Raw genomic sequence first — 23,924 nt, forward strand, 5'->3', positions numbered from 1 at the left:
TAATCATTGACGATTGCTTAGATCAACGAGTTGGAACAAGACCGAACCCTTAGCGACAAAAGCGAATTGGATGAGCTTTTAGACAACGCGAGAAAGGAGAAAGATCAACTCGAATCCGAAGTCAGCTATTTAAAAGAGCAGTTGGCGAGGAGTAAAAATGAGATTGAAAAGCTGAAAGAGCAAGTCTTAGTTTTGCAGGTAAGGCAGATTTGGAGGAATTAGGAGTATGCCTTATCACCCTTTTATAATTATGCTTTACATTTCACAAACATGAAATAGAAATTTATTGGATGACTCGAGACATCAATTTTTACCAATGGTTTGAAGTCATAAATTTTTGCATACATGGTGTAATCCTTCGAAGATAGAAATTCGCAGTATTTTCATGGGATAAAGCGGATTATCCGGTAGCATTGAAAAGGTTTTCGTTGAAGGGGTGGGGGGGGGGGGGGGGGCAATGCGAGCGGAATTACTGCAAATTTCCGATTATCAGCTACGCAGACCAATTAATACCAATTCTCATGCTAAAATGCCGCAAGGTTCGAGAGACTCTTAATGCAATATAAGGTGTAATATATCAACGTGGAGGTGGTATTTCAGAAAGCGATACTACTTTGCACACCCATAAAAAAGTGCTAATAGACCCATGGTCAAGAAGGGATCTTAAAGAATATAAAGTATGTGAAATTTCGAAAATTTAATTCGAGGCATACGTGAGAAAAACGCAAAATACAAGAAAAGATCGGAAATTTTCCCACCTCATTTATCGAAAACGGGCGTTTTTGACCATGGGACTATTACCACATTTTTGTTATTTTGCAAAGTACTATCGCCCCCTGAAATATTTCCATGATATGTTACACCCTGTATATGAAAGTAATCTCCACAGAAATTGCATTTCAAGGACCATTAAAATTTTCTTTTAATCCTCAGGAAGAGTGCAAAGTGACCAGAAACAATGCCAAATCGACTCAATCCGATTTGGAATACAAATGCGAGAAATTGGCTTCGGAAAAGACCTCTTTAGGGGACCAACTGCAGCAATTTCAAGAGGCCGTGAATGAGCTTCAAGTATGTCCCGAAGCTCGTCCATTAATTGCCTAAGAGTTAAAGAATTTGTTTCAGGTGCAAACTCAATGCCATATAGAAGACAAGCGTCAACTCTCGGCAGTCCTTAGTGAGACCCAAAGGAACCTGAGCGAGACCGAACGGAAAAACCTGACCCTGGAAAGCGAAATACAGGAATTGAAGAAGCTGCGCTCCGAGGAGGTATAATATACTCTGTTTACCTGATGCGCATTAATTCTGTTATCTAGAGATAAGCCTTTATCATTGCTTGATCCACGACATTTTTTCTTTATCTGTTCTAATTTATTGTCCTTATTTAGAACACCGTTACTCATAGTAGATGAGACCAATGTTTATGTGAATTTTCAAGGAGTGTTCCCATACCAGTATTAGTCAAACTATTTCGACGGAGGGTCTTAAAACTGTATCTATCTGCTTACAGAACGATGAGTGGGAAAAGTTCCAAAACGATCTCCTGACTTCAGTACGAGTGGCCAACGATTTCAAAACAGAGGCGCAGCAAGAATTGCAGAAAATCATTTTGGAGAACAAGACTTACAGGGAGAGAGTGAGACTGTTAGAGGGTCAGTTGGAGAAGCTTAAAGGTAAGTCATTGTTGTCTACTTAATTGCGATTATTTTTAGCCTTCTGTGGCGTTTTTCATGGTGTTCCTTTATGAAATTGTTCCGGCGTTATCTCGAAATTTACGATATCTTGATAAACAAATGCTCATAGTGAAGAATTTAATTTGTTAGTCATACTTTTAAGTGACATCAAACGGTGGTGGTTAAATCGTTAAGTGTTTGTCTTGTTGATAGTTTATCGGTGCGCAGTTCTCATTCACTATAAAATATGTGTCTAGGACAATATTATGTTGATTTGATTGGTATTAGATTTAGTAGGTGCAAGTAATCGTATTTGAGGAAAAACTGAGCTTTATTTGATTATTTATTTTATTGGGTTAAATATAAGTAAAGTCCCGTAATTATCCATCCTAAGGTATCATACAGCACCAAATCATAACAATGAGTTTGGTTTTCATCCAAACCAGGAATGTATTTGAGAGGAAGTGTTATTGCCTAATGCTGAATTTCGCCTATCAATTAACACTGGGATGGGGAGACATGGGGAGGATGTGGAGATGACTCAACTCCCTTGTATTGCTATCCACACAAAACATTTCTTGGAGTCTTGGTATGGCCGAAGAAGAACAGATTGACACACTCAAAGCTCTGAGAATATTTCCCTTTACCCTTCTTGTGTGAGATAACTGTGCTATATCAATTTAGTGCATTTTCGTGATTTATTTGCCAATCTTCCTCACTTTTTTTGTCGAATTTCGGTATAAATGTTCAAACATTATAACAATATTGCGCCTAATTTATCGTGAGTTATAGGATTCAGTACGTGGATTGTCTGATCCAACTCAATGTAGCAGTGTAATCGCTTAGCTTTGTGTTTGTCCACGTGCCAATTAACATCCCCACCATATGAAACTTAAGCAACTTCTGCTCTTAGGTGGAACCGAACACACATCGACACCCACACAGACTGACATCATTCTAACACATCAAATAGTGTCCCTTGCCAAGAACTTGGACCCAAGTATACCTGCGAGATTGTCCTGGCTGAATCGTGCGTCCTCGCCCACCAGCAGCATGGATAAACTCTTCCCCTCATTGAATAAAGAAAGAAAAGCCAAAAGCAAAGAGAATTTAGCCGAGACTGCCTCAGAAAGTTCCAGCAAACGGCAGCACAAAAGGCAGGAGAGTGGGGAAAGGTTCAAATTTGGTCTGAAAAAAAGCAAAAGCAAAGATGATTTGGCTGGAATGGGTGGTAAGGAGGACGAGGGTTGGGAAAAGGTTGAAAGTGAGCCCATGACGCTCATCGAGAAAAATAACAGCAACGAAGATTTGGAGCGCTACAATAAAGGACATAAAAGAAGCAAGAGTAAAGAGAGTTTAGCAGGCAGCGGTGATGAAATTGAAAAGGGAAGTAGAAGTTTTTTGAGGTGGAACAAAAGCAAAGAAAATTTGGAGCAGCTAGTCGGATCTACACCCAAAGAGAAGAATTCTTTCTCAATGTTAAAGAGAAATAAGAGTCGCGAGAACTTAGATCAACTCAAAACTGACTCTCTCGAGGAAAAAAAATCGACGAATACCCTGGACTCATTGTCTGACAGCGGTAAATCGGATCAAAAATCAGAATTTCTAGCAAAATTTATCAAGAAGCGGGACAAAAAACCCACTGCCCGATTAAAATCCGCTCCTCACCAGAAATTCATGTCCATAGAAGAAGAAACTCTCCTTAAATCCTTGGACATGTGGTATGGCAACATTGACGAAACTCTTCCTGATGAATTGTTAACCCAGGAGGAACGAGCTGTTAGGAAATTGAAAATTCTATTTGAAGATGAGATGCTCAAAGAAAAGCCGATTGCTCATAAGCCGAAGGAAAAGCTAGCCATCAGCAAACCACTGTTGCAGTCGGTGGTGCAAAACCCTAAACTAGAACGCATCTTTAAGGACCCAAATCTTCCTTCAGTGGAGGGGGACGTCAGGCAAAGTGCTCTCGAGGAAGTTTGCTCGATGGCTGGCTCTCAAACCGTGACCAATATTCCCAAAAGCAAGAGTCTGGAAAATATAAACGTATTCGAAGAACAACGGGCCGAGTCAGAATTGGGTTCCCTGAAGTATAGATCAATTGAAATCGACTCGTGCGCCCAGGGACCATATAGGACTGTTTCCTATAATAGAATGTCCAGTGATATTTTACCTACAGATTCAGCTTCAAATCCCCGTTTTTCAGAACTACCTACGCCAAACATTTACGTAAAATACGAGAACTTGGACGAAATAATGCAGGAAATTCCAAAGGACACGAAAAGCAAGTTGATTGAAGAGCAAAGATTCATGCTTAACCTCAAGCAGTCTTTGGATGAACGCGAAAAAGAGTCCGCCGTGAAAGATATGTCAACGAAGAAAAAAATTACGATAAGAGGGCAGGAAATCAGCTACCCTACCAAGGAATCTGTGGAGAAAAATTGGAAGCTGAAGGAAATACTTTTAAACCCTAAGATAAGAATCGCTGAAGAGAAGAATTTGGACCAAATGGAGTGGAAACAGCATAGCACCGACATCAGCAGTGCTTTGGGAAGCCCCATACGCTTGGTGCACAACTCTAAAAGAAGCTCCTTAAAGGCCACCAGCAAATCTCACGAGGATATATCTTTTTCATTTATTCCGGAAAATACTTTGTTAAACATGTTCGAAATGAATGCCGATAAGGAAGAATCGGAGAGCTCATTTACTAGTGCCGAATTCAATTTAGACACCGGGAAAATCGTTAAGACGTTCGAGGTTACAGACGTGAAACTTAGAACTTCTGGTGACAGCAAGGAAGACTTACTATATAATGAAACTATAAACAAGGCCAAGGTCAAAGAGAAACGCGAGTCGAAACAACTTATCGAGAAAATCATCAATGAGCTCTCAAAACAGGAAGAAGAAGAAGACGAGGAGATTCATCATCCTAAGATAATACAGGCTCGGGAGCGATATAAAAGGGAATTGCAGCTGGCATTAAAGAGGCTGGAACACGATGAATTGAGGGAGAGCATAAGGAGACAACGTAAGGAACTTGAGAAACAGTCTCAAGCTGATGGGGAGCCAAATAAAGAGGAACCTAAATATGTCAGTGCTACTGTAAACAAGGAAGCAGAAGTACAATCTAAAAACACCCTGGAAGGATTAGACATTATATCTCCACCATTAGAATTTGCTGAAGCCAATGATGCCACCAATGAAGACACAATTAACACCAGTGTGAAGAATTTATCTGAGACGCCTGTTGAAGGGGACACAAAGTTACCAAAATCTGAAGAAATCCTCACCAAAACACAGTCTGTAACGGTTGAATATCCTCGAGAAACCCAAAAAGATTTGATTAAAGTAAAAGAAGTTGCAAACTTAACTTTTGCAGCCCCTGAAAGTACAGGTGCTAAAATAGAAGCTGTTAATACTGTTTTAACCAATTCGGAAGGTTTTTCTAATATTTCTGCAGATCAAAAATCACTAAGGCCGATAGCTGTAGTGGATAATATTCCAGAAGTCCATGAGGCTTCTGTTACAATAGAGAAAATTGGAAGTGCAACTTTGATCGAGTCGGAAAGGGCACAGTCTGAGGGCGAAACTGCAAAATCAGTTTTAACCAATTCGGAAGATTTTTCTAATATTTCTGCAGATCAAAAATCACTAAGGCCGATGGCTGTAACGGACTATGTTCCAGAAGTCCATGAGGCTTCTGTTACAATAGAGAACATTGGATATGCAACTTTGGCCGAGTCGGAAAGAGCACAGTCTGAGAACGAAACTGCAAAACCGGTTTTAACCAATTCGGAAGGTTTTTCTAATATTTCTGCAGATCAAAAATCACTAAGGCCGATGGCTGTAACGGACCATGTTCCAGAAGTCCATGAGGCTTCTGTTACAGTAGAGAAAGTTGGAACTGCAACTTTGGTCGAGTCGGAAAGAGCACAAACTGAGGTCAAAACCACAAAATCGGCTATAATTGATTCAGAAGATTTTGCTAATATTCCTGCAGATCAAAAATCATCAAGGTTGCTAAGTATAGAGGAGGACGTCCCAGTTTATGAGGCTTCTGTTACAGTTCATGAAGTTAGAAATACAGTTTTGGTGGATCCTGAAAGAATACATTCTAAGGTCAATGCGACAAGCCCGGTTCTAGAAAAAACAGAATATATGTCTGACGCTTCGGTTGTTGCAGACGAAAAATCACTAAGTCCAAAATCGCGAGCTATTGTAGACGTTCAAGAAGCCTCGATTATAATCGAAGAAGTTGTCGACGCGGTATTGTCAGATGTTGGTGACAAACAAATCAATGCTGAATATTCTCTAGAAGCCCACGAACCTTCGATTACACCAAACGAAATTTCAGATGCAACCTTCGTAGACGCAGAATATTCACCTGAGCTACCCCAAAGTTCTATTGTAACAAGTGAAGATTATGTGATTGTGGAATATGATGAAGGTATTCAAACCGACAGTGATAGTGAATTGAGCTTTAGTAGCAATACGCTTAAAGAAAACCGCTACGGGGTAATCGGAACGAAAAAAGTTAGACACAATTATAGAAGCGTTGTTAAAGAATTTAAAACCAAGTTCCCCACCGAAGAAACAAGTGAAACAACGCAAAAATCAAATTCTGAGAGCGACAGCAAAAGCTATTTAGAATACGAACAATCCTTCATCGATGACTTCTTTAAACCTGTCAAATTCTTTGAAGAAACTGTGGATGATAGCGCCCTGATTGCAGATGTCCAGCCAGATGATGAATCTCGAATACTCTATGAGGACAAATCAGCCTCCATGTCCCAAATTGACCAGGATATGCAGGACATCATGGACAGATATCTGCATACTAGAGCCTCCTTTTTGGTCAAATCGGTCGACAATAGCGCATTGAAGAAATACGATAAGCAAGAGAATTTAACAATTATTATTGATCCTCCTGGAAATTGGCAAATGGCGCAGTCTACAGTAGCAATTGAAGAACAAACGGCTACTCTCGCAGATGCTCCAATTGAATGTACAGTTGCGCCAAAAGAAGAAGAGTTTCTTTCTATGGAAGATTTACAGTTTATTGAGGAGATGAAGCAAAAATATGCGGCAGTTGACACAGTCTCTTCGAGTTCTGATAAGAGCTTGGATAATGATGTGCAGGATTGTCTTAAGGTTCCAAAGGTAAAAAAGCCGAGACCTTTATCTGAAATCAATGAATACGACTTGCGTTTGATTGCAAGAGTTTCTGTGCAAGATATGAAAAGCCCCAAAACTTGTGGGTCAATGATACCTATACGTAAGCCCTCATCTCCGAGTTTGTGCCCTAACAGCCCTCAAAATCTACCTCTCCAGACACCGGTGTCTCAAACATATCTCCAGGCCCCCTTGAGAGAAAAAGATTCCAAAAAACAAACTTGCCAAGACCAGACCAAGCGCCTTTCTGATTTGATTTTCAATGAAACCATTTTCGTACCTATTTCTAAGATTCCTGTAAAAGCCCCTTCAGGTGTAAACTCAATCTCTTCTCCAGCATGTGGCAATAAAGAAATCATTTTCGTACCTTTAAGAAACGAATCTCCTTCCACTAGCGAACAAGACACAAAGATTAGCATAAACCTTAATAAACGTTCCCCTACAACTACGCCTTCCCATTGGTCTAATAGCCTGAAAAGAGGACTGTTGGATTCCCCCACAAGTTACGAGCCAGTTTACTCTAGTCATGATCAGAACTTTGAGGAACGCTCAGAAAGTACGAAAAAGCCTTTACCGGCGCCTCGATACGTCAGACCTGTCAATAAAAATGACGGCACACAGTCAAGCACTATGACCGATCCAATTCAAAATTTCAGTGCTGTAGGCCATTCACAGCCCCAAAGGCTCGGTGATGCGACGGCCAAAGTCGATCTTGGTGAATTGGAGGCTGAAAACAATGCTCAGTCCCAGGAAGTGATTTCGGTAGAGAAGAGCAAGGCTCAAACCAACATTTTACTAACCCTGGAGACACGGAAGGATGAGACGGAAGTGGCGCAATCTTGTGGAGAAAATTCAAGCGTAATAGCAGAAACAGACATCACCTGTGGTAGTGCTGTGGAGGATGATATCGAAGAAATTCCTAGAGAACAAAATATTCCTGATAACTCCAATTTGAATCTTTTTTATGTGGATTCGCATAGCTCTTGCGACTCATACCTGGAGTTATTCCAAAGCAAGGAAAGCAAGGATTTTCAAAGGCTGGCTGGTCAGCAGCCTCCCTTACAGAGAACCCAGGTCAAAAACTCCACCACTATCGATCCTGAAAACACACCATCCATGCCCAAGGTTGTGGACTTCGTCCCACTGGATAACAAAACCACCGCAATGCTCACTATAGGCCAAACCAGCAACTCCTATGACACTCTGGAGCGAGAAAAAACGTTCCACGTACTGGGGAAAGCAGCCAATATTGGCAGTTCCAAAAGCGCAGACAATATTCAAGAGAAAGAGGAATCATCGACAGCTTTACCTTCATCGGTGGAAGTGTTGGCCAGAAAATCTTCAAGTTTCTCAAAAGCCAGCAGCAAAAGCCAGACGAGCACAAGTTTCACGCAGGCGAAACAAATCTTCGAAGCTCTAGCGGGGGCCAATAAAGATGGGAGACCTAAGAGTATAGTCGGTAAAGCTTCTCCTAAAGATCCAATGAGGGATTGTAGCAATTTTGAGGATATGAAGAGCGAAGCAAAGAGTGAGTGAAGTATTAAAGTTGCAAAGGATTAAAGACATTTTATAAAGTATTATTCGCGATGATATTTTTTAGACTTTATAACTACATGCAGGCTGCATACAATATTAAATTTGTCTTTTTAAATAAAATTATATTTATTGTTAAGAATTTTCATTTGGGGTGTTTTATTTCACGGTAGCTTAAGCTCGACAAAGGGGGACAATTGATATAGTCTAAAAATCATGTTACATCCGGCTAAAGTATCTATATAGGGAGGCACATAATGAATAATAGACAAATATCCCGCAGAGTCCTTATGTAAAGTCGCCAACTACACCGACTACGCCTACTCTGCATCATAATTTAAAAATAATTTAAACTTTCTCCACCTGGAATACTCTAAATATTAAAGAAATTAATATCGAAAAGTAAAATTTCGTTTTGAAATATGAGGAGTAAAATTCAACATATGGAATAAATGAAGTAAAAACTTACCCATTTTTAGACTGGAATATCCCCTTAATACGCCGTATATTTATTTCCACGCTTTCAACAAGTTCTTACGAGATTCCTCCGTGTTTTCCCTGATTTAAAAGTTAACTAAATTCTCGACGCTTCTAGCAGCAGATGGCTTACTTTCTTTGCGGACTATTAGCCCTATCGTTACATAAAAAAAAACTTGGATTAAAATACACGGACAACGTTTTAATGGTGCACCGCCCCATTAAGAACGCATAGCTTTACTCAAATTCTCAGTATCACACGATTACATGATGTTTTTTTTTCCAGTATCTCAGGAACCATTACCCATACGTCCCAGCAGTTTCCCTACAGACGACTTAAATTTGCGACGAAAGAACGCAGTTTTGACCAGACAGAACAGCCGTCAGTCCGTCAAGTCTCTAATTGAAACCATAGAGAGTCAAGGCAAACCCGTATCAAAGAGCTGTAAGTGTAGTCTGAAAAGAACATGTGTAATTCATAAATTCATTTTTACTTTTTTCCCTCAGCTTTAGGTTCTTTGAGTCGAAGCAGCTCAGCCTCGTCGCTCAACTCCTTAGCTTCGGATATCAGAAATCCTTCAAGTCCCTCCATATTGCCGACGCCATCCCCCGGGAGCCCCCTAAGAACGCCCTCAGATTGGTCCGAAATTTCTACTGGTGTTGGGCCGATTAAGACACCTCTCAAGGAGCAACAGCCCAACAAAATTACCAATTGGACTAAAAATGGACTGAACGGTAAGTTTTGATGAGAATCGTTTCGTTTAGTGTTAGAAATTAAGTCAGGCTTCAACGTTGTAGATGCCCTTTCAAAATCTGACTTAGGGAAGACGAAGTCCGAAGACTCTTACAGAGATGCCATTTTACAGAAGGGGATAGATTTCCCTCGGCGGAATAGTTACTCTGATTTGAGTAAGTGTTTCATTTATGAAGTTGTTTAGTAAAGCATAGATGCAATAGTATGTTAGCAAAGAAATATTTCTTTACCAGCATGCTTTCTTGACTTTCAGGTGAACGTAAAGACCCTTTAAACAGCCTGGTAAAAAACGGTGGTTCCAAGAGGAACGCGCTACTAAAATGGTGCCAAAACAAGACGGTTGGATATCGTAATATCGACATCACCAATTTCAGCAGCAGCTGGAATGACGGTCTGGCATTGTGCGCTCTTCTCCACACTTACCTTCCGGACCGCATTCCTTACGATTCGCTCACCCCTCAAGAGAAAAGAAGGAATTTTTCCTTGGCGTTTTCGGCAGCTGAAAGCGTGGGCATACCAACAACTTTGGTAAGATAATTACAGTATTTTAAAACTTTGAGTTAACGAGATCATTTCTCCTCCAGAACATCAACGACATGATCCAACTTGAGCGTCCTGATTGGCAGCAAGTGATGTCGTACGTGACAGCCATCTACAAGCATTTCGAGGTCTGATTTGCCTTATATAGTTGAATCGATCAAAAGCACATGCACTAAGAGCAGACTCAAGTTCAGCTCATAATGTATAAAGTTCTTCAGCCTTTCATATTATTGCTGTGATATAACTGAACTATAAACTTAGACCTTTTATAATTACGATGAAGCGACAGCTGTTGCGCGTTATAAATATGCCCTATTTTGCATAAACGGTTTACAACATTTGTACGAAGTTTTTGAAGGCCTTTACATTGAATTGATGTTTATTTTTCAACCGATAATAATCTAGTCAACAGTATGATCGTTTGACACAAAGATAGTGGCGTTTATGACAACAATTCTCGGCTGAAATTCAAGCTGATAATCCAGTCATTCCAGTTCATATAAAAGAGAACGCCATGAATGCGTTGTAATGTGTATACTCGTGAAAACATGCCTATCCTCAATGTGTATACGAACAACTTTGCTAGTTTTTCCGCTAAATATTATCGCATTTTTTTTGACAATATAATAATTGAATAGATTTATTTTTTGTGAGAAATTAAATTTCGAATATTCAGCGTTTACACGAAGTGGGTACAATGTAATAAAATGAAAATCTATAAACCCATTGGTTGCAATTGAGAAGAAATTGAGCATGAATAGTCATAAAATAAACCAACAATTTGACTATGTAATGTAATGTAACCCCATACATACTGAATTTCGTACTTACATAGTCGAAGTAATAATTGCATATTATATGGAATTTATTATACCACGTTATGATCAAATTGCAAGACTGTGTTAATTATAAGGATAGTAGAGAATAAGGGTTTCGTGTTTTCAACACGTGTATTTGATTTATTAAAAATATTTCTGAAGCTTGGCTGAACCACCCTCAGGCAGTTGTAAGAGCTTGAGGATGTAACTTTGCATTTGGTCCTGGCATTTCTTTAATGGCAACGTTCATTTTATCAGTTATCCAAAACGTGTAATCAACGTAACGCTGACGGTAATTAACGAGAAAATCAACGTTCTTGGAATTTTTTCTAGATATAATTTTCTGACTTATGTTGTTATTTATTAAAGGTTTTCAGTTTGTAAGTATATTGTTTTGTGGAAATAATGTGTTTTTAGTATTGATGTGTTTTTTTCCTTAATTCCCTTTAAAAGTTTTTGGGAAAAGTAAGAACATTATGCAAATGTAGTTAAAGTTTGGAAAAAAAATAAAAATGAACAATTTGTTCCCATTTAATTACCTTAGCGTGGCTTGCTATTTCTAAAGCCCCAATGAAGATCATTCCTACGTGAGACACCCTGTCTAAGCAACCTACATAAAACCTACATAAAAACATGAATTGGAAATAAATACATACACTAAAACCACAAAAATTATAAAATGAGAAAATTGTTTATTTATTCCTATAAAATCGTATTTACAGACATGATTCTCTCAGAATTTAAACTCCTCGGCTAAATCACAATAAAATAGCAATTATTACATTTCTTTTTTCACCAAATTCTACTTTCTTGCATGTGCCACATACCAAGTAAAAAACTGTATGTATCCTATTCCGTAGCACAGGCATTAAAAAAAGATCGACAAAAAGCAATAATTTTTCGTCTTTTGGTGCACATCTTTTAATACGTTTACTAGAAATCCAATTTTACACAAAGTGTGTAGTTGAGCTACTCGTAAATAATTCACTATAAAGAAAAGCACTGTTCCGAAAACATTGGAGGGACCAAGTATTCGAGAAACAATTTGAAATTAAAATGCAAATTGTGAACGTGAATTGATAGAACTATAATTTAAGCACACATTTTTTAACATGCTTTTAGTTGTTTGCGCGAAAATAGCAACCATGGAAATGTTTAGGCGACACCATAAAACAACCTTGAACCTGAAAAGTACTTTTCAGCAGTCTCGTCATCATAGGCGTGCTACGGTGGATATTTATGGAAAACTAGACATAGGATCGTTTTCAAAACGGCTCTAAACTATCGGTCCAAGATCAAAAATATCTTCATCATTGCGACATTGCCGCTCTTATTAAAAAGTAGCAGAAAATTTATTATTTCAAACACCACACCTCGTAATATAGTGATATAAAATGGTAATATTAAAGTCTGATGTAGACTCGAAATTACTACATCTTAATGATCAAAAGAGACCGATAATTAGAGCAATCTATTTAGAGTGGTAGAATCCATACGGGTTCAATCTGGATTAAGAAGCATAAAATTAGACTTTAAGGAATCAAGACAAAGAAATGTTTCCCACATAGCAAAAGGAAACTATTGAAATTATTATTTATCATTTTCCTAAAACATGAAATTACTTTTCGAACCAATGCAATCAAATGGAACCTATTTTCCAAAATTGTTCCTACTACTGCTTCGAAACAAGAACAATTCTTTTAAACTATGGCACACACCCACCCCTACAATCCATTCAGGATTTTCGCTTTATTGTTGATAACACCCTGTATCTCTTTGTATGCTAAATTATAGCTTTCCAAACAACTATCTTGTAAACTAAAGCTCTCGTCTCCCAAATTGAGCGACCGAAGCGTCTCGATCGGATCATTTTTCGTATCAGTACTCGACCATTTCACTAACAGTTCACTCAATTTGTTCACTTCAAGTTTTAAACACTCGACCAAACGAATGTGAAGTTCTTTTGTTTTCATGTCGGCTGGCTGTAGTTTCTTTTTGCCTTTTTTTGATTGAGGGGGTTTGACCGCTTCGTTACTCACCATACAGATCACACAAGCGAGACATACCACCTGCAAATGTATTGTTTTTTAAGGTATATTTGTATAGAATGGTACACTAATGGCAGCTGTATACTGTGTCTCAAATTCAAAGCAACAAAACAGATTTTGATGTGCATGCAGCAACTGTTGTCATTGCACCACCTGCTACAATTAAGTTTATCACATTTCTGTGACAAATATGAATAATTTAAACATGAAATGCCCAAACTGACCATCCTTACCTCCAAAGTGTTCACGAACAATTCGAATTCTTTCTTCTTTGGCTGGAAATAAGGCAATTCCACACCTATGAGCAATTTGGTTTCTAACTTATTGACTAACGATCCGATTTCTTTCTCGGCGACATTGAATTTGGTTTCTGCTTCTTCGAGATTATTCTTACACAACTCGACGAAAAACTCAAGGATGGAGGTCAAACACGTCCGATACGGAGTTGCTAATTGGCCGTGCAGTCTTGATATGGGTGGATACGATAGTAGATTCTAAATATCAAATAAACTCCCTTAACGGAACCATTTAACTAAGAAATACTTACCTGTTGCGTGGGTTGCGGATTCTCGCTTTTTACTTCGTCTTCCATTTCCTTCCATTCTTCTACAAGTTGCAGCAGTGCGACTAAGTTCGCCTCTTTTTCATTCACGCCGGTTTTAGCTACCTATTCGACAAACATGTACTATATTTATTTACGAAAAATGCAACTTTGCTTACGTATATCGCTGCGCCTATTGCCCATAACATGTGAGAACGCAACTTCAAGAAATTAATGTCTTGTTTGAACGATTCTTGAGCAATTTTACATTGCGATGGTTTTTGACTAGCAAATTCAGGGTCCCAATTCAGATATATGTCTAAATCTCGATTATCCCTAAAATAGGTTTCAACCGATTTACACATTCTCAAGATGATCCCTACCTAATTGATCAAACTTCACCCATATCTTTTTCTGCAGAAATGTTACAATTTTACTAAATTTATCTTCTAGAAAAGTTTGTAGTTTTCGTTATATATCCACACTTAAAGCTTTACTTGTTTTAAGTCAAAAAGCGTGAATAACCATAAAAAGAACCTACCTTAAAGAACAAAAATCGACAAACTTAGCTTTAAATGATATCTCCATATTGTACAAAGTATCTACACTAGAGCAATCCATTAAGCTTAACACCATCCTATCGAAAACAACGGTCATGTAGTGCAAACTCGATTCCATTCTCTCCCGAAAATCCATAAACTCGTCCAGCTTTATGAACGAGCCATATTTATAGGAGAGAGTAAAATGATCAGTGCTCTAAAACAAAAAATAATAAATGATAGGTAAAAACTTATGTGGAAGTAGTCCCTCAAAGGCTTTTTGAAACTAAAACAGCTAAGATTATTACTAAAATTAAATTATCTATTATAAACTAGACTTGCATTTGATATTGTAGGACTTACTTCCTTAAAACTGGACGTAAAAAATTTTAATGTGGTATCGTAATGAAGGGCGCATACAGAAAATAGCCCCGAAGTGGCCAAATGTGCACAATGAATAAACCCCAACGAATCCAATTGTAAATGTTTAATGTCCAGTGAATAGAATACATTATTCGCTGCTAAACCATTGCCTAGAAGGAAAAAAAGCATGTTATAGTTGTACAAGGTATTTCACCGACAAGTATTTAAATTTTCCTTATATAAAGGCAAAATTTCATCACTTAGTACATATAGGAGCACTGTAACTAGCATCGCTCAATACAAACTAAAGGTAGATGTTTAACACAGAAAAATAAAGTGATAATCGTAAAATCTATAAACCAAATCAAATATTTGTGAGGATTTTATTAAGAAAATTGACTCATAGAGATATTTTTAAAAGCACTAACTAAATTGATTTGTTGAAGTCCTCAAATCAAATACTGTATCACTTACCAAGCAAATGATAAAACTTCAGTGCCAACAACTTTGCATGGAAATTATTGGGAGATTTTGTAAGTAATGTTTCTAACACAGCCAATCCTGCTACAATGAAATTTGCTCCACCTTCCAAAATTGACAAATCATAGATTAAATGACACGCCAAAATGGAGTAGTTGTCTGAGGGGCCGAAATCTGTTGAAGTTAATCCTTTACCATGTGCTTGATAACCATGGCGGTAGTGTAAAATTAAGGCCGTCACTAATGTCTGGAGATGCTCTTGTGGTAAGTTTCGATGGGCGCCGCATAACCTGGCCAATTGAATGGACCCTATGTGGCTCAACATTTTATCCATCTAAATAAAAACGACATAAAAGAAATTTAAAAAGGTATAGGATTGGATTCAGATATACCGTTTGAGGTATATTTTCGCCTCCGACACCCACTTCCTTCACAAGCCTTGACCCAAAGACAGTTTTTTGTTCATTATTTAATAACTTAAGATAAACCTTTAAATCCGAGACACAACACGACTTATGTCCGAATTTTCTAAAATACTCCATGAACAGCTCTAGAGAATCTCCCAAGATCTCATGGGTTTCAATATTTTTTTCTTGAAGTTTGGCACACAATTCGAATCTAGCTAAATATGGACCACGAAGTAAAAATTCTGTAAAGAAGTGAAAGTGTAGATAATCATCTAAAGAGAGTAACAAGCCTTACGATTGTCTGCTCCACCTTCAATCATACTGCAAATAAACTCATGACATTTTTCCGCAGTATTGTCCACGTTACTAAAGGAGCCTTCTGTTGGATTAATGTCCTCATTTGAGTCAATTAATTCAAAGACGGAGTTAATATATTGAACCCAAATTTCCCATCGATCGAAACTGAGAAAAATATTTCCAGTTACCAGTTACGTCCATGTGACTTTTAAAATAACAGACCTTTCTTGTAAAATTAATTTACACAGACTATTGACTCGTCTCCAGTCTTTTAATTTAGTAACAAACTCTAGTTTGACTTGGGATAGGTTCAATGCCTGCAAATTCCCCCCAAGAGGGCTGTTCAGCAACTCCAGGACGTCTTCATATTTTTCTTCCAAATTCAAAATCAAAATATACAACTGAACCTAAAAATGTGATCTAATGTGTATAAATTTTGGAAGCAAATTTTCAGTATGAAATTATACTTCTTGCTCTGCGTCAATTTTATTATCGTCATGAAGTTTTTTCATCATCCTCTCTGCTAAGCTTAATAATAACTTTCGTTTGGCCAGATCAGTTTTTCCTTCAAGAATGAAAAATTAACAATGAAAAATATTCCTTGTTTAACACTTAAAGCCTATGAATAAAGTAGTATCTAACAGGTTACACAATACAGGTTCACATATACAGATTGTTAAACTGAAAAACTAATTGGAGGCATCAATGATAAAATTGCCATAGACATCCTGAACTTACTCTAAAATTAGGGAAACTTTGAATATTTTCACAAAAAGGTTGAATTGATACCTATTTGTGATTTAAAAAATAAATACTCTTTGAAAAATGAAAATAATCACCAGATGAAGAGCATTTAAAAATAGATTAAGTGTCCCTTGATATTTTTTTCATACCCGGCATTGTTTTGCCCTAGCTCAATGTAAAAACCAACAAATTAAAACAAAACTCACCCTCTCCCCTTGTTGCTTGCAAAATTATACTCATCACATTCCAACAATAATAAGGATTCTTAGGTTTTTGCTTGTAAAGAGCCATGGCAGTCTGCTGTTGGGCCTTATAGTCATTGACTTTCACATAACTCATAAATAGTTGAGTTTGAAGATCTTCATTAGTTGGATCAAGTTTCACAGCCATATCATACAAAGTGCAGATTTTTTCCACTAAAACTGCTACTTACAAAGAAGACACTTGTCAGTTAAAAATCATACTTTGATGCATTTCTCGGTAGCACAGACTCATTACTTGTAAAGTAGATTCATCTACAGGCTTTTTGGTGAGAAGATGGTCAAGCAATGAGACACAATCACCCTTTCGAGACATTCTCAGAAATGCTAGGGCTTTGAGAGCTTTGGCACAAAGGATATTAGGAGATTTTTTTAAGACTTTATCACATTCCTGCACAGCTTTTTTGTTGTTTCCTGCATCCAACCATTCTAGGGAAAAAACACTCAGTTAATTTATGGAGTAGGAAGGTTTTGATTAACATTTACCATAAATAGGCCGAAGTCTGCGCTCCACAACGGAGGAGTCTGCATTTTGCACGTGCCGAGACATTTTTCGCCAAAAGCTCTCGGCAATAAAAAGGTTAGGAAAAACGTTCCCGGCGTTTCTTGGAAGCAAAAAAATCAGGTACAACCGCCGATTTTCAATTGCACATTACTCGGAATTAACTATAGGAAAACACCTAATACTTATTGTGTAACATTCAGACTAAAATAAATTGAGAAATGCCGTATTTTTACTTAAAAAATAAATCAAATCGAGAACGATTTCAAAACCAAAACGCCATTTTCTAATTTATCAGAATGATGAAAAAAGTATTAATGTGGTGTCAAATCAAATGTCCACAACATTCAATAGACAAAATAGAATCTGGGGAGTGCTTTATCTCTCTTCAACTAAAGACCATGAATAAAGAAAGATATAGGTATATACATAGGGCTCTCAGAGTTTTCAGTTTCATTTTTTTTTCAGTACGAAAGAGCTGCCGATTGTCAAAAAATCAGATGATTATCAGCGTCAGCGAGTTGCTGGGCTGATGATATAATCGTTGCTTTTTACTTAAAAATATTAGAAAATATAAGCAATAATGACTAGTTCTCTAACTAAGATCTATTCTTTATCAAAAACAGGTATGTAGAAATTTATTTCTACTCTTTTGCAGTTGCTGACATAGAAATTGCATCTATACCATAACCCTACTTTTTAGCCCCTTTTACCTCTAATTTTTCATATTCTTATTGATTTTTTTGGTTTTCTCTTACCTCTAGTGTATTGTATATCTGAAAACCACGCAAAAACACTATCCTATATTTAATACAGCATGTCACTTTAAAATTTTCATACAATTTACCAAACATTAAATAAAAAGTGCTGAGACCAAGTCTCAGAAGGTGGATTTCGAACGATCTAAAAGCAAATATAAGCTAAACTGTTCGGGAGGGATTTATCCAATTTCTCAATTCTTAATTGCCAATCTTTAAGAAGTCAATAATATATCATTAAATGACTGTTTAACTAATCCTTTAACTCTCTAGTTTCATTACTAATGCATAACCTCGAAAGATCCCAACTTTTAACTGTCCAGAATTAAGAACTAGGGAAGTAGTTCAGGTTTACAATATCGATAATTAGTCATGGCTGTATTAGCTAAGAGCTTGTTTTATTAGTGATAACTTCAAGACGTGATAGAATATCCGTATGTCAAAAATCTTCTTTGGTCAATTTTTTATAATATTGTTGATGTCGGTAAGTCGGCTGTTGGCTCAACTAAGGATATTATTAATCTCGTTAAATTTTTATAGATCTGCCAAAATTGACTTGTAAGCCACAAAAGAAACACCAAGAAGAACCTCTCAATTTATATCAAACCACAAGCCCATTTTACCCCCATCTTCTATTCAACCACTATTATGAGCACCTGAACTTCCATTTTAACCATAAAAAAAGGAAACATTTTCGGCAATACTCATAAAATGACGGTTACCCGGCACCCGTTTTCATTCACTGAACATCAGTAAAACTAGTGTCGTATTTCATGGGTTTTTGAAACAAAAAATCACCCGATTGTTCCGATTTTTATTTTATGCGTATGATGACCATCTTACTTACACACTTCTGAATCACCACCTTAAACAATATTGATACAAAAACATACAAAAAACTAAAGCTTGCCTACTATAAACATACAGTTCATAGGTCGTACCATAAAGAACGGTCCATCCGTAACAACAAAGAATATATATGTATATTTGAATTCTAATTTTTCTACCTATTCAAAATATGAAAAGTTAATTTGGCAAATATATACATATAAACTTGAAAAGAAACAAAAAAAATTCTGGCAAAAATCTCTTACTAGAAAATGACAAATACTTTAATTAATAATATTTGATAAAACAATAATTGAGGTTTTGAAATCATAGAAAATAAGCAGCCAAAGTCATAACCATTATAATAATTTCCTTTTCATAGTAACTAAATTTTTGTTAAACTTGGTGGAACCAAAAGTCCGGAAATTATAATTTTCGAATGTAGTTAACGATAGATCTATGTTGTTCTCCTAGAGCCCATGTCTATTGTTTAAGGCAACAATGTTCAAATCTCTTAATCCATAAATAGGCTTGTGGCATCAGATTCAATAAACAAAATATTCGCAAATTTCTTACTTCCATACTACAAGGTGTCTAAATTTAAATCAATTTTTTTCTAAATTAATTAATTAAAAACAAACAATGTGTAACCAAAACTAGGTACTTCGGTGGTTTTTAGAAAAATACAATTTTTAATACAGATTATAAAGATATGATAAAAACAAATTAATTATTTTATGATGGACAGTTCCAGCAGTTCCAACAATTAATGATAAATTTCGATTACAACATTTTTCCATTATTTTTTTCAAAATGACCTTCAATTTTATGACATGCTCATATGAACAACTTGTTTATGTGCAAAGATAGACACAGAAAATTGACTTGAAAGAAATTTTTCCATACTCTCTATTTTGAAAATTTACAGGTGTCCGATGTGTCAGGCCATCTATCAACTTATTGTCTCAAAGATCGTTAGGGAGTGGCAGTAGAGATGGTTATGTATATGTCAATGACAAAGAGCCTTCAATGTCCTGGAAGGATATTACTGGTAAGGTCAGTTCATTTCAAATTCATTCAAATTTAAACCCAGCTTTCCTCCTATTGCAGATAGAGCCGCTCACACAATATTTTTAACTGAAATCTTCCGAGGCTTGGGAATAACTTTGGCTCATATATTCAAAGAACCTGCCACCATAAACTATCCATTTGAAAAGGGACCTTTAAGTCCGAGGTTTCGAGGGGAGCATGCCCTACGCCGATACCCTTCAGGGGAGGAAAGATGCATAGCCTGCAAATTATGTGAGGCCATATGTCCTGCCCAGGTATAACATTATGGTTTAAATTTTACCTAATATACCATTGAGAAGAGTTGTCGTATTTTCAGGCAATTACAATTGAAGCTGAAGAAAGGGCAGACGGTTCTCGAAGAACTACTCGTTATGACATAGACATGACCAAATGTATTTATTGCGGGTTTTGTCAGGAGGCCTGCCCGGTTGACGCTATCGTAGAAGGGCCGAATTTCGAATTTTCAACGGAGACACATGAAGAGTTGTTGTACAATAAAGAAAAGTTGCTAAACAATGGTGACAAATGGGAGTCCGAAATTGCGAGCAATATACATGCGGATCATTTGTACCGTTGACTTTGTTTATGTAGTATATTGTTTAAACCTGTGTTATAGATAATATAAAAGTGGAAAATTGCGTTTTTATCTTTTGTTTTAGAGTATATATTGCAGTAAAGTCTGAACAAATCATAGCTGTGTCTTTTCAAAACTGGAGAAAATATACAATACAGTGAGCAAAACTCTCAGCAAGCAAGGGAGTGCGAAAGCGTTATTCTTTTTTAAGGGGCTCTTTTTGAGTCCTTTATCCTTTTTGTTGAAAACCCGCTGCTTATCAATCATTGAATTCCCGGAAACTATAGATATTTATTTTGGAGATTTTTTCTAGGAGGAAATTGAAAATGATAATTTGATTTGAAGGAAAAACAGTGCTGTAACATATTGTTTTTAAATTAAAAAATATGTGCTACTAGGCACGCCAATGCCGAGACTAAAACCTTGTTTTTTTGTTGATGAATATGTACCTTTTCTCATTATTAATGTCTACGAGTTGTCATGATTTAATATTAAGAATTCGGAACCTAATGAACTCAAGAAAAGTATTTTCAAGGTCCGTACTTCTCTTCTTTTTTTTTTATTTCACTAAGGAGGCACTTCCAAAAAATTAACTAATAAAGTTTTTTTCATAATTTCACTTGCTTGTAAGCAAAAACAAAATAACACACAAGATCAAAAAATCCGCATATTTACCAACTGTATTTCATCCTATACAATAAGGTCTATAATATATCTATGGAATTTGCACAAATTGCCTTAAAACGGTTCAAATATCCATCATTTAGCTGAACTTGAAATAAGTACTCGTCATAAATATTTCGTCCAGCTGAGTAATTGTCGGAACCATAGGCAACATGGCGCGTCTGGCCATGATTCAGCGTTCAAACTCATGACCATGGCTTCCCTACCCCTTCTAAATTCGATTCACTTCAATTTCCCTCTCCACGTTTCTTCAATCAGGCGGTGCCTGTGCAATAGGAGGACGAATTGACCAATGGCCAATGTTCGACGGCGTTGTGTGAATCATGCAGAAAGAAGGGAATTATGAATACTAAATAAATGCGAAATAAATATGGGAGATATATGGAGAGATATTATTATTAGTTAAACCAAAAACGTTCGAAATTTGGGGCCAAATTTTAATGTGTTGTTAACTTTAACATTAAACTAACATACGTATACTATGTGGAAATACAAGCTTTATTTCAACGTAAGGCTGTGGCTGTAAGGCTCTGTATTTGTTTTAGAGTTTCCATGGATGTTAACTTGTAGTTAAGTTAACCGCAAGAACACGGGTTAATAATTTGGCCTCTGGTTAAAATTGATTGTTATTTCATGCAGATACCTGTTAAATAAGGGTAAAACGATTTACCGAAGGTTTTAACCCTTAACTGTTATGGTGAAGAAAAGAATTAAATAATAAATAAATTAAAGAAAAAATATTTCTATCACTCTCTGAGTGCCAAAGTTCAAAAAATCATAAAAATATTTAAATCAGAAATATGTAGTTAGTTTTTGAAACGTTGTGATGAAGCCTTGAAAAAACATTTTTTTCGAACCGTCATTCTCGGCATCAAAAAATCGCAAAAATTAAAGACAAAAATTATGTTGTATCTTGAAAATTTTAGAAGATATCGACAACTGGTTAGCGACATATTAAAGAGCTTGAGACGATTCATTTGAACTACTTTTAAAGCGATTGACTCATGTCTGCCCATGTTATCACGGTTTAAAGTTTGAAAGGTGGTAAAAAATGGGTACTTGCCCCCCTTTGACATTTTTCGCAAAAATTTCGAAGTTTTCGATGTGCTGTCTAGCGGCCCAATGAACTCATAGGTCTTATATTCACCGTGGATACATCAACTGAGGTCGCGGAGCCATGGAAAAGCACATTTTTCGAACCGTCCTATTCAATACCAAAAAATCCTAAAAATTGAGGACCGAAATGATGTATCTCGAATACTTTACAAAATATCGATAAGTGTTTTGTCGTTAAGTCGTTTGATGGTTTGATGACCTGGCTGCATAATATTGAGATAAAATCTCAGGTACCTTTCAGCGCTACGACGAATTAAGCAAAAATTATTTTGTGCATGAATAGAAATCATATTTGTTATTTCCCTTCAAAAACTTGAATGAAATTATCTTGGGAACGGTTAGAGATTTTCGCAGAATACCTTTTTGGTGTAGAAGGATTTAGAGTATTAGAATGCTTAAAAGTATTAGAATTCTCACCAGTGATAAAAAAATTTAGGTCGATTTTTTGCTTTTCGGTAGGACACAGCTGGCACCAATTATCAATTAGCTTGCATTATACATTTTTTAATTAATTTAACGTAGCCAAAACGCTTGAGGAGCTATTTGAAGCGAAAAATCAAAAATTGTTAGATCTATTCTTGATTTATAGAATTCTAAAAAATCTTAAACATCCTGTACACGCTATACCCATTCGTATTAATATTTCTTGTCTACTATACAATTTTTAAAAATATTTTTAGATTATTAAACAGCAAAGTTAAATGCCAGATTCCACTTGTCCTATAATTACACTGCCTCATATACTATGTAATGTGTTCTCAATCGATATTGAATGTATGTATAATACATTCATTGTGAAACAGTTCATATAAATAAGATACCGAACATATGCGGCCAAAATTCTCGAACACGTCGTTTTTTATTTTTCCTTTTGGTTTTTTTGATGGTAAATTCATGTATACATATATACAAGATAGTCCAAAAATCACGTACGACCACCAACTTTGTTTTTTCAAACGGAAACACCTATTTTTTATTTCATTTTTGAATTCTACGCAAAATTTTAAGTGTTTCATATACCATGTCCTATACCTAAACGCAACAGATTTTAAGAAATTTATGATTGAATATATTAAAAACTAAAACTTTTCATTTCTTTTAAAATTTCTTTAGTCCTGAAAAGGACCGATTTTAATACAAAATAGCATCACCTCATTACCATGTTGACGTTAGGGCTTATTTACATGACATTTTTCCTGAACACTGGATTGAGAGACGAGAGATAATTGAATGGTCAGCGCGATCACCTGACCTCACGCCTTTAGATCACTTTCTATGGGGTTACAATAAGTGTAAGGTACACTTTAAATCAACCAGCAACTATCGAAGCTTTAAAAGAAAGAACCCGTAATGAAATAAGAACAATTACCTCAGCAATGCTTCATAATGTCAAACAGGAGTTCATCGTCTTGCTTACTGTTAAAAAGTAGATGGGATCCAATTTGAACATTTAATATAATTGTTGCATGATGTTTTATTTTGTATTAAATCGGTCCTTTTCAGGACCAAAGAAATTTTAAAAGAAATTAAAAGTTTTAGTTTTTCATATGTTCAATCGTAACTTTCTTGAGACCTGTTACGTTTAGGTATAAGACATGGTACATGAAACACATTTAGAATTTTGCGTAAAATTCAAAAATGAAATAAAAAATAGGTGTTTCCATTTGAAAAAATTGTTGTTGAAAAAAAAAGTTGTTGGTCGTACCTAATTTTTGGACTACCTTGTATATAGGAAATTACCATTAAAA

At 36.3% G+C, this 23,924-nt stretch overlaps 5 protein-coding genes across 10 annotated transcripts in view; 4 read left to right on the plus strand and 1 right to left on the minus strand.

Annotated features, from left to right (window-relative positions):
- Positions 1–8,523, plus strand: part of LOC136415224 (golgin subfamily A member 4-like) — a 32,489-nt gene extending 23,966 nt beyond the window's left edge. For all 6 annotated transcript variants that reach the window (XM_066399705.1, XM_066399706.1, XM_066399704.1 and 3 more), the window contains 5 exons: positions 22–198; positions 934–1,071; positions 1,126–1,269; positions 1,511–1,673; positions 2,587–8,523. In XM_066399705.1, coding sequence (XP_066255802.1) covers positions 22–198; positions 934–1,071; positions 1,126–1,269; positions 1,511–1,673; positions 2,587–8,378 — 6,414 coding nt within the window. In that variant the 3' untranslated portion in view covers positions 8,379–8,523. The remainder of the gene's footprint in view (positions 1–21; positions 199–933; positions 1,072–1,125; positions 1,270–1,510; positions 1,674–2,586) is intronic.
- ox (ubiquinol-cytochrome C reductase complex subunit oxen) overlaps positions 1–23,924 on the plus strand; it is a 73,286-nt gene that overhangs the window by 25,804 nt on the left and 23,558 nt on the right. The window lies entirely within an intron of this gene.
- Positions 8,798–10,280, plus strand: LOC136415275 (cytospin-A-like). The gene is made up of 6 exons (XM_066399794.1): positions 8,798–8,804; positions 9,139–9,297; positions 9,360–9,587; positions 9,651–9,761; positions 9,860–10,134; positions 10,191–10,280. Exons 1-6 carry the CDS (start codon positions 8,798–8,800, stop codon positions 10,278–10,280), a joined length of 870 nt encoding a protein of 289 aa, XP_066255891.1.
- On the minus strand, positions 11,637–17,443 carry psidin (phagocyte signaling impaired). Its single transcript, XM_066399382.1, has 14 exons — positions 17,130–17,443; positions 16,848–17,072; positions 16,590–16,799; positions 16,107–16,204; positions 15,862–16,046; positions 15,638–15,804; positions 15,328–15,584; positions 14,930–15,269; positions 14,456–14,625; positions 14,095–14,309; positions 13,733–13,889; positions 13,560–13,679; positions 13,246–13,506; positions 11,637–13,033 (listed from the first exon to the last, which is right to left on the minus strand). Exons 1-14 carry the CDS (start codon positions 17,191–17,193, stop codon positions 12,689–12,691), a joined length of 2,814 nt encoding a protein of 937 aa, XP_066255479.1. The 5' UTR covers positions 17,194–17,443; the 3' UTR covers positions 11,637–12,688.
- ND-23 (NADH dehydrogenase (ubiquinone) 23 kDa subunit) lies at positions 17,625–20,448 on the plus strand. Its single transcript, XM_066399383.1, has 4 exons — positions 17,625–17,771; positions 19,660–19,782; positions 19,842–20,056; positions 20,119–20,448. Exons 1-4 carry the CDS (start codon positions 17,729–17,731, stop codon positions 20,377–20,379), a joined length of 642 nt encoding a protein of 213 aa, XP_066255480.1. The 5' UTR covers positions 17,625–17,728; the 3' UTR covers positions 20,380–20,448.

Source organism: Euwallacea similis, chromosome 19 (genome assembly GCF_039881205.1).
Source record: "Euwallacea similis isolate ESF13 chromosome 19, ESF131.1, whole genome shotgun sequence".
NCBI classification, from domain to species: domain Eukaryota; kingdom Metazoa; phylum Arthropoda; class Insecta; order Coleoptera; family Curculionidae; genus Euwallacea; species Euwallacea similis.